This window comes from Limulus polyphemus, unplaced genomic scaffold (genome assembly GCF_000517525.1).
Source record: "Limulus polyphemus unplaced genomic scaffold, Limulus_polyphemus-2.1.2 Scaffold1217, whole genome shotgun sequence".
NCBI classification, from domain to species: domain Eukaryota; kingdom Metazoa; phylum Arthropoda; class Merostomata; order Xiphosura; family Limulidae; genus Limulus; species Limulus polyphemus.
This window is the reverse complement of record NW_013666827.1, coordinates 127,423-138,181: the sequence shown is the minus strand read 5'-3', so window position 1 is coordinate 138,181 and position 10,759 is coordinate 127,423. Positions and strand designations below refer to the sequence as shown.

The 10,759-nt window shown below is 30.4% G+C and overlaps 1 protein-coding gene across 1 annotated transcript in view; it reads right to left on the bottom strand.

The window, feature by feature from the left end:
* LOC106462652 (vacuolar protein sorting-associated protein 13D-like) overlaps positions 1–10,759 on the bottom strand; it is a 120,480-nt gene that overhangs the window by 82,071 nt on the left and 27,650 nt on the right. Inside the window, exons 15-21 of the mRNA XM_022389967.1 lie at positions 10,011–10,195; positions 7,329–7,554; positions 6,616–6,705; positions 5,225–5,321; positions 4,428–4,590; positions 1,651–1,782; positions 816–929 (exon numbers count right to left, since the gene is read on the bottom strand). Coding sequence (XP_022245675.1) covers positions 816–929; positions 1,651–1,782; positions 4,428–4,590; positions 5,225–5,321; positions 6,616–6,705; positions 7,329–7,554; positions 10,011–10,195 — 1,007 coding nt within the window. The remainder of the gene's footprint in view (positions 1–815; positions 930–1,650; positions 1,783–4,427; positions 4,591–5,224; positions 5,322–6,615; positions 6,706–7,328; positions 7,555–10,010; positions 10,196–10,759) is intronic.

Below are 10,759 nucleotides of genomic sequence, written 5' to 3'. Positions count from 1 at the left end.
CTTTATAGGAAGTGTTTTTGTACAGTAGTGTTTGGGCTTTATAAGAAGTGTTTTTTGTACAGTAGTGTTTGGGGCTACATTGCTTTTTGTAGTTTGTAAGTTTGTTCGTTACATTACAATTCAAAGTTTAAAGTTAGTATTTAGTTTCTTCGCTACATTGCTTTTTGTAGTTTGTACGTTTGTTCGTTACATTACAATTCAAAGTTAGAATTAATTTGTTCACTACATTATTATTTGGAATTTGAAGTTAGTGTTTACTTTGTTTGCTACTATTAATTGCTATTCAAAGATGAAAATCAATTTTGTACTTTGTTTGCTAAATTGCTATTCAGAGTATAAAGTTAGTTTTTTAACTTCTCAAGACTAATTTATATGACAACAGTTTTCAAAAAATACACAAGGTTTCAGAGAGCAACCCTTTGATAAACTAAAGTATAAGGGAAAAGTCTAAGTAAAAACTGTGAGATACTTAATAACAAGTTATGTTTAGTTTATTATGCCGAGTTATAGTTTATTAAATTACACAAGGTTACTTTTAATTTACAAATATAGCTGAATGGTAATCTCCTACTATCATTTTGTTAAACCTCAAAAATTCAACACAATTTACATGTTCATTGGGAACTATATACAACTGATCTTATAGTTTGACCACTGGTCAAACATGACTCTGAAGCTGAACAGTAATCTCCTACTAACATTTTGTTAAACCTCAAAAATTCAACACAATTTACATGTTCATTGGGAACTATATACAACTGATCTTATAGTTTGACCACTGGTCAAACATGACTCTGAGTGACAAGTTGTCTAACAAAGAAGTAGTTATCAAGAGTACCTTTTGTTCATTGATGTGAAAGGTCAGCTTAGGAAGAGTACCAGATAATGTCACTGCTGGAAAATGTGGATCTGTAGTGAAGAATAACCTCCTGTAAAGAAAATATCCATATCTATGTGTCAGTAGGTTCTAATAAGTAATAAGGTGTCATATCCCTATTACGGTTTATTTGTTTGTCATTAAGCAAAAAGCTACACAACGAGCTACCTGTCCTGTGGCCACCTCGGGTATCAAAACTCGGTTTTTAGCATCATAAGTCTTCAGACTTACTGCTGAGCCACTGGGCTATAACACAGGGAAACTAGAAAGCTTTCTTTCTAAAATTGATTATTGTGATAAAGCATCATGTTTGTTGCCAAATATCAAAGTACTTTATGTCAGTTTGTTATTAATTCTGAAATAAATGGATGTGGAAACAGAAAGTCGGGTCACTGTCCAGGTACAAGAGCCTTATCATTAAAGCCTACTGAAAAAATTTGTACTCTTTAACAAGTATCAGTTAAGACCTCGTAATCACACTCCCTGTTCCTGCCAATTAAAATAAATATTATATATCCAAACCACCGTACGTTTGAAATGAACAAAATCAGCACTTTTAATATCTGAAAATCAGTCTTTTAACAGACAAATTAACTACACATTAAAATATTCCCAACCTTTCAGTCTGAAGAGAAATGGAAAACCTGTCGACCATGTGCATCGCACTAGTCCCTTTCAGTTCGTATGTTTGAAATGAACAAAAGCAGCACTTTTAATATCTGTAAATCAGTCTTTTAACAGACAAATTAACTACACATTAAAATATTCCCAACCTTTCAGTCTGAAGAGAAATGGAAAACCTGTCGACCACGTGCATCGCACTAGTCCCTTTCAGTTGTGCAAACTTCCTATTATCCTTCACTCGACCCACCAGGACTTGCATGTCGCTCAGCTCTAATGTATATCTGGTATAAGAGGAAACAATTCAAATTGTATGCAATGTTAGAAAACTAATAAAATACATCAACAATACGAGCAATAGATTTATCTTTGTTTAACGTACAAATGCTAATTTGAATTATTAAACTTAAACAATCTTTTGTCAAGAAGTTGTTTCCTTACAAGATTTGATTTTATAATCACCAAATAATTTGAATTCTTCACAGAAATTTCCTCCAGACAGTCTTATTTATAAAACAGAACAAAATACAATCTGTTAGCACATTATATCCTTAACACAGAATTATACCACCAATTAAGAGCAAGAGAAATTTTCTGTCTTAAAAATAATTCATATTAACAAAACCAGTTATACTGATGGGGTGGTTTTGACTACCAAGATGCCAGACTGTTTTATCAATTTAAATGCTGTTATTTTTTAGCTACCGAGTTCAATTTGAATTAAAGGTTGAAGATAATGGATGTTTTAGTAACTAAATCATTCTTAGATTGATAAGTACAGACAACAGACGTATTCTATCAGAAACCGAAGCTCACCTTTCTAACTTATTAAAGACGGAAATATTATGAAAAGAAACTGAATTACAGAAACATTCTAGTTTACTTCCTATTTTTTTTAAGCAAAAAAGTTTAAAAACTGAAATGTCCATGTTAAGTACAAATAGTAATAATATTGACAGAATCATTTCTTACACTAAAGTATTTCTAGCCCTGCACAACAAACTGTGAACTATCCTAATATACATACAAATCAATACTGTGATTAGTATCTCTCTTGACGTATCATATATCAATACTGTGATTGGTATCTCTCTTGGCGTATTACAAATCAATACTGTGATTAGTATCTCTCTTGACGTATCATATATCAATACTGTGATTAGTATCTCTTTTGACCTATCACATATCAATACTGTGATTAGTATCTCTCTTGACATATCACAAATCAATACTGTGATTAGTATCTCTTTTGACGTATCATATATCAATACTGTGATTAGTATCTCTCTTGACATATCATATATCAATACTGTGATTAGTATCTCTCTTGACGTATCATATATCAATACTGTGATTAGTATCTCTCTTGACCTATCATATATCAATACTGTGATTAGTATCTCTCTTGACGTATCATATACCAATACTGTGATTAGTATCTCTCTTGACGTATCATATACCAATAATGTGATTAGTATCTCTCTTGACGTATCATATACCAATACTGTGATTAGTATCTCTCTTGACGTATCATATATCTATACTGTGATTAGTATCTCTCTTGACCTATCATACATCAATACTGTGATTAGTATCTCTCTTGACATATCATATATCAATATTGTATTTAATTTCTCTCAACATACAACAGATTGTTGTTGTGTATTATTTGAGGAGTATTGGCACACCTATAAGTTATTCCTGCATAATGGGAGATTCAAAAATTTGATTGGAAGGAACGTTAAGTCAGAAGTGTGAAAGAGAGAAAACAAATAAACCTGATGAATACAGCTAGGTGCTGTTTATTATATGATCCACATATTATGATTCAGTTTGAAAAGAAGAAATTAAATAAAATAAAACTAAACAAACTTGAAATTAAAATATGATAATGCAAGGTCAGCATACATAATAAAGGTCAGGTCACTTTAGAGTAGGTCTTAACCTTTTCTGAGTTAACCTTAATTTCTCTGAAACTGTCAAAACTGCTCTCCCAATCAATCATTCTCCCTGTAGCTGACCAATCACAAATACATTGTATGTATCTCTCTTCCATGTGACAGTCTTAACGTGATCTTTTATACACAAGATAAAGCAGGACCAAATGCAGCTACTCCACAAAACAGTAGATAATTAAGAACCAGCTACACAAAGTAACACCTCAACAAAACCTCAAGCGAATTTAGTGTGTTCTAGAATTAGAACTTAGCAAATTTTAAAAGCTCTTTAGATACAAAACATATACAATGGGAAATTGATATATATAGTATTTGCACACTGCAGACTTTCTTTGCATATATTAGACCACTATTGTGATTAACCTCTTCTGGTACATGATAGATCAATATCATGATTAACCCCCTTTGACAAATTATAGATCAATATCATGTTTAACCTCCTTTGACAAATTATAGATCAATATCATGTTTAACCTCCTTTGGCACATGGTAGATCAATATCATGATTAACCTCCTTTGACAAATTATAGATCAATATCATGTTTAACCTCTTCTGGTACATGATAGATTAACCTCTTTTGACCATTACTGTAATTAACCTCTCTTGGACAATGATAAATCGGTATTTTAATCTCTCACTCTTATTTGTATCACTCAAGCAGAAAAGTACTTTACAAATATGTCAACAGCCGTGAAACTGACACATTTGTCATCCTTCTTGCTTATTTAAATATTTGTCTTTAATAATCCAGAGATTACCAGTTAGTATATAACTGCATTTTCTCATTCAAGTTGTGTAAATATAATCTTGAAAAACTGTTGTAGATACAAACACTTATTCTATACTAGTTATTAATAGTATTACTTTGAAGAAATGGTTTCATAGCAGTGTATGATACATATAGCTTCCAGTTGAACATCACAAAGAAATTTAATCAATTCTAATAGTAACAGAATACTAATACACTTACTTTTCATACATATAATCCAGCAAAGACACTTCTGCTTGAGAACCATAAAGTGAGTTACCCACTGTTTGATGTTCCAATGTGAATGGTTCCAATGTGAATGTAAGTGGTTTCTCTGTTTCTTCTACTCCATTTTCTGGTGGAGTTGAGCATGGCGTCTGGAAGTCTACAAAAATTATAAAAATTCAGTTAAAATCCTGAACAAGACAAAAGTAGAACCAATTACTGAAAACAAAACAAAACAAAACATTAGTTAAACCAATTACATAATTCAAAGGCACGAGGCAAGAAGATGCCAAGTCTTAACTACACAGCTCCAGTAACTCAGTCATTCCATGTTTTTACACTAGGAATAAAAATTTTTTTGTATCTTTAAAATAAAAATAGTAAGCATATCATTGGCTACTAACATGACTTCTCATTTAAGTTGTACTGAAAATAACCATGTGAATTTGAAAAAGATGCAAGAGAAAAATGTCACAGAGAATGATTCGGCCATGTGACCTATCCCGGGAGGTTCATTGTAACTGTACTTTAGTCATTAAACTTCATTGTAAAAATGTTGTATTACTTAACCTAGTGTTACTTAACCTATTTACTATTAATCATAAGGCGTTCAAAGATGAGCTAGCAGAATTTGAGTTTTTTTTGCTGGTCTTCACCTTACATGAACTGAGAGTGTATGCTATATAATTATAACCACATTTAAATTACAGCAATATTTCTGTTATAAATAGTTTACAATGTAAAAATTATCAGGTAGTTTTTAGTTTCTGCTTAAATATCAGTAAGCCGTTCACCTTCGTCGTCAGACTCTTCAATTTCTTTTTCTTTCTGTTTCTTCTTAAACTTTGAGGATGCATTCACAAAATGAAGTCTTCCTAAATCAACCACAACCTAGGAATAAATAGTTACACTGATTCATAAACTTGAAAAAACATCCAAATACTAGATTATGTATTTTTCAATCACAAAATACAAAGACTCATAAAGTTTTTTAAAGAAAGTTCTATTATGGTTATTCAGACACAATATATATATATATATATATATATATATACACACAAACATGACACACATCTTTTTTGTGTCCAATCTAAGGCAGTGCTACCACTTTGTTTTAAGAAAGAACTCAACATTAAAAAAAATTAATTAATTCAATTAATGTAAAGAGAATGGTTATCATTGAAAGATCTTGTCCTTAGAAAATTGACAAATTATTATTTACTGATATACATGTATAAAAAGCCAGACAGATGTAGACACCAGGCCTTAATCCATTCCTGAATACCCAGTTGCATAACACTTGTAATTAATAATGCCTCACAATAGGTATTATTGATGATAGGCCTAACAATGATGTGTGTAAAAAAACAAAATAAAATATCTCTTACATTTTGGAAAAGTATGTGAATAAAATATTGACAAAAGAAAACTAAACCCATAAATCAATGAAGAATTAGTAAAAATAAGAACAGAAAAAATATTTAAGCTTTAAAAAATAATAATTAAATGGCAGCACTGTTAAAGATACATAGAAACAAAAATAAAACAACTCCTTTTAATGACTAATTTATTTATTTTTTTAAAAATAAAGTACGTGATTTTACTTAAAAGTTTTTCACAACTTATCAATTATTAACACCTTCAATATTTTCTGGTTTTACCGCACGGTGGTATTCCTTTTTCCGGCAAACAGAGCTAAAAGATTAACTTACCAGCAACTGCTAGCAAGGTATTTTTTTTAACACATCCACTTATGACATCTTTCCCCTCTCATAAATAAAACCCATCCTTAGGCCTTATCTCACGATAATGAAATATCTAGTAGACAAACTGCAGTTTTACTGCGGTAATAAATCTTCTTTCTTCAACTCGGTATCAAACTCGAAACCTTTCACATTACAGGAAAGTGTTCTATCAACCAAGTTAAAGTGCTAACCCACTAGCGTGAATAGTAAGGCACTTATCAACAATTCAGTGCTACTGTCATAACTGTAGTTTTTCCCACTTCATTAGTTAAATCCTTATAATTTTTTTCTTTATCTCTAAACAGAGAGATACATTAAAGTGTTTACTACGTGCCTTCATTACTTTAAAAAAAATCTGAATTAAGTACATTTTTAAAAAACTTTTTAAAGTCAGACAATCTACGATAAAAAAACTCTTCAATTTAAAACAAAATACTTACCAAGACAGCATTATGATCAAACAAGTTTTCTGGAATCACCACTTGTGGAGCTGAAATGTCAAGCTGAATATCCCATCTTGTTGCCTCCAGCTGAAATAACAAAAATAGTTATAAATATATATATATATATATATATATATATTTTTACCTAGTTTGAAAAATCTTAAAAATAGTTATTCAAATATGAGTGTATTTGAAATTAGACATACATAACTATTTAATACTCTGGTTATTTGTAGTGTAAGCCAAGAGGAACCTTGTTATCTTATGACTTTAGGTAGACTTGAGCAAAAATATTATTACTCGCTGTTCTTATTTCAAATTTACACATTCACCTTTCCTTTTACCTACTTGTGGAAAATATTTCTTTTGTCATTGAAGATTAATTATCTAGATATCTGAAAATAAGTAAAAAAGCCACAGTTTCTTTTAATGTTATCATGCAAACAACTTAGGGCTGGCAGGTTAACCAAAATTACTAGGGGGAAGATTAGGAAACTATTCTTTTTAGAGAGTTGTTTGAATAAAACTAAGATAACTTTAAACAATAACAATTATTTCATTTACTTTTTGGTGGCATGTTTGATGTTTTTTTTACACAAGACTTAAACTACTCTATGGTAAAGAGGAATATTTTCAATATCACAAAGTTTTAGCTTCAGTATAACAAAATATTGTTCTTATTAAGAAGTCTCTAAAACAAGGTAACATACAACTCTCTGTTCTCCCTCAAATATCTGATCCAATCGGTGCCTAAGTTCAGCTTTAGTTTGTTTTTTCAACAGTTCATACTGACTCCTGGCTACTGCAGTCAGTCTGAGACCTTCCGATTGACTTTTCAAGTTCTGCTTATGGTGTGACAGTGAGAAGAAGTCCACTACTGTATTGAGGGCTTCAGGATTATAAGTGAGCTCGAACGACTGAGACATTATCAATAGCCTAAATCAAAATTACACAAGAACTTGTAAATATCAATTAGACGTTTATACAGGAACACATTCAGAATTATGTTTTACGTTAAAGTGTACGTTGAATTTCATAAACCTAATTGAATATTAAACTTTCCTGACTAGAAGGCTTTTGTACATGCCAATGAACCTTTCTCCTTAGACAGGAAACAAGAGTTCGATAAATTTCGTTATCTGACCTGATCCATATAAATGAATAATCACTGTAATTACTGATACTAAATGAAAGGATTAAACCTGGATGGTTGCCTTCATTAGGAATGCAAGAGTACCAAAACATCATCAAAGTTTAGTCATTTTCAGGCAGACCATAACTCAATGTCTGCCTGTGATATTTATTAAACAATCAGCCTAAAATAGGGTCACAGAGAAAACAAAATCCTAAGAGACTAATAATATAGAAGCTACACTTTATTTGTGAATAAAATGTTGGTTCTTTTACTTCTTTTTCGGCTAGGACGGAAATTAAAAATTACATACAAAATAATTCCAAAGATCTAACCACAATTAAATAGTTTGTGATGATTTACACCATTCTATTATATTATAAAAAAGTATACCAATTTGATTTGATATTTAAAAACTGATTTTTTTTACAAAGTTTATCAAAATTACAAACTAACGATTCTGGTGAGAAACAAAAATGTTAGTCCTAATATATAATGACTGTTGAATTTCTCAAAAACTGATGGCTGTCTGTGCAAGTCATCCCTAATTTAGAAGTGATAGACAAGATGAAAGGCAGCTAGTTCACACTATCCAATGCCAACTTTTGGACTATTGAAAGTGAAATTAAAAACAGCGGAAAGAATGACCATGTTTGGTGATGGGATTCAAACCCACGACCCACACATTGCAAATTGAGTGCCCTAACCACTAAGCTATGCCAGATTGCCGTAAGAACTGTTACTGTTGTTTGTGAAAAAAACAACATGATATTATTACACTTATCAAGAAAGAAGTGTGACAAGACAACTTAAATAATTTTTTGCCATTTCAAACACATTTAAAATAGTATTATGAGTTTCATAATAAATTCTCTGGTATTTTGTTTTATTGATTTTGATAATTATTATACAAACAAATGGATTATACTTGAAATATTTCACAAAATTTACAACAAAAAGTATATATTCACAGAATTAAATGTTTCATGAAATTAATAATGTTTTTAGATTTTCTTGCAACCTTTTTATTTCTAACAAAACACAGCTTTGTTTATTCCAGTAGAAATAAAAAAAATTCCCATCTGTGTTATCAATAATGTAATACTAGTTATTATAACTCTAAATATAAGTGCTAAATTGTGGTAAGTTTAATTACTCAAGGAGTTTTTTTCAAAAATGTTTTCAAGTAAATGGCATTTTCCATAAATAAAACTTTTGGCATACTATCTGGAAGTTAATATACTGAAATTTTGAAACTATTTTCAGTAATTATTAACTTAAATGAAGTCTGTAATTCTCACTGAGAAATAATGTACACTGTTCCCATGAATCAGTTTTTTTTTTTGCTTTACAATTAGGAAATCATATAAAAATATGATCAAAAGATATTGTAAGGTAACCAATATATTTCCTGTGCTCATCCGTACGTATCTAGATTAAACAACAGATAAAACAATGTTTGTAATCATACTAGAAGGCTTGTGTAAACTTCATGAGAAATAGTAAACAAAATACTAGAAATATGTTTGCTTTTTCTTTCCTGTTCAAAATATCATTATTACATATATGAACATTTAGTTTCAAAACAGTGAAATATATCATTGTAATTTACCTAAATACTCACCGTAAACTGGAATTTTTTAAAATGAATTGCACTTTATGCACATGTGGGTTAAGCCTCCAAGTCTGAAACACCTAAGGTTCTAGTACAGATGTCCCTCATTTTGAATTACTGACCAGAAGGAAAGCAGTCAACAAGTTGCACCCACAATAACAAGGGCTTTTTTTTCAGTTCTTTGAACTGAATAATGGGATTTTTTTAAAAAGGAAATCACAGCTGAAAGAAAAATATTCAACACACTAACCACAGGATCATGCCTGGTCCATCTCGTAAATTAAAGAAGCAATAAAAGCAAGCAATGTCTTAAACACCTTCTAGACAATGACCTAATGCATTAGAACACTATTTATTCTCTACTTTATAATAGTTGCAAATGATCTCATGTGACAAGAAAAGACAGTGAATACTGAAGACGAAAGGCGGAAGACTTTCGAAACATCATCGTCTACACTTGTGTTTCTACAACAGGTAGTTGCCGTCCATTCAACAAAGTTTCATCATGAATACTCTGCCTAAACAATCTATCAAAGAATACAGTAAATACTTGATTAATTATACAGCTAACTAATCATGTCACCCACAATTGTATGGATAGATACACTTATTGTGAAAATTAAACTGCATCAAAGTTTTCATTACCTGTGATCTGCTGAAGATCCAAATGGCTTCTTTTCATACACTAACTGAAACAGTGGTTCTATTGTTGAAACAGTTTGTTTTAGATTTGTAGCTGAAGAAAAACCTGAAAGACGTACGTAAGACGGTTTTGTCATCACAGATACTCCCAAAGATGAAGCAGCCTTGGGAAACGAGAAGCTAACTTCCTGAAAATCATAGAATTAGACATTTATAAAATTATTCATTTCTGCATTTTTACATGTACATAAAACAAAGATTAAACACAAATAAAAAAATTCAAGTTTTACCACAGGTTTCCACAAAAAAAACACTTCCTATAAAGAAAGAAACTAAATACTAACTTTAAATTTTGAATAGTAATGTGACAAACAAACTTAAAAACTACAAAAAGCAATGTAGCGAAGAAACTAAATACTAACTTTAAATTTTGAATTGTAATGTAACGAACAAACGTACAAACTACAAAAAGCAATGTAGCGAAGAAACTAAATACTAACTTTAAACTTTGAATTGTAATGTAACGAACAAACGTACAAACTACAAAAAGCAATGTAGCGAAGAAACTAAATACAAACTTTAAACTTTGAATAACATTGTAGTAATCATATACAAAAACTTTAAACTTTGAATAACATTGTAGTAATCATATAAAAACTTTAAACTTTGAATAACATTGTAGTAATCATATAAAAAAACTTTAAACTTTGAATAACATTGTAGTAATCATATTAAAAAAACTAACTTTAAAC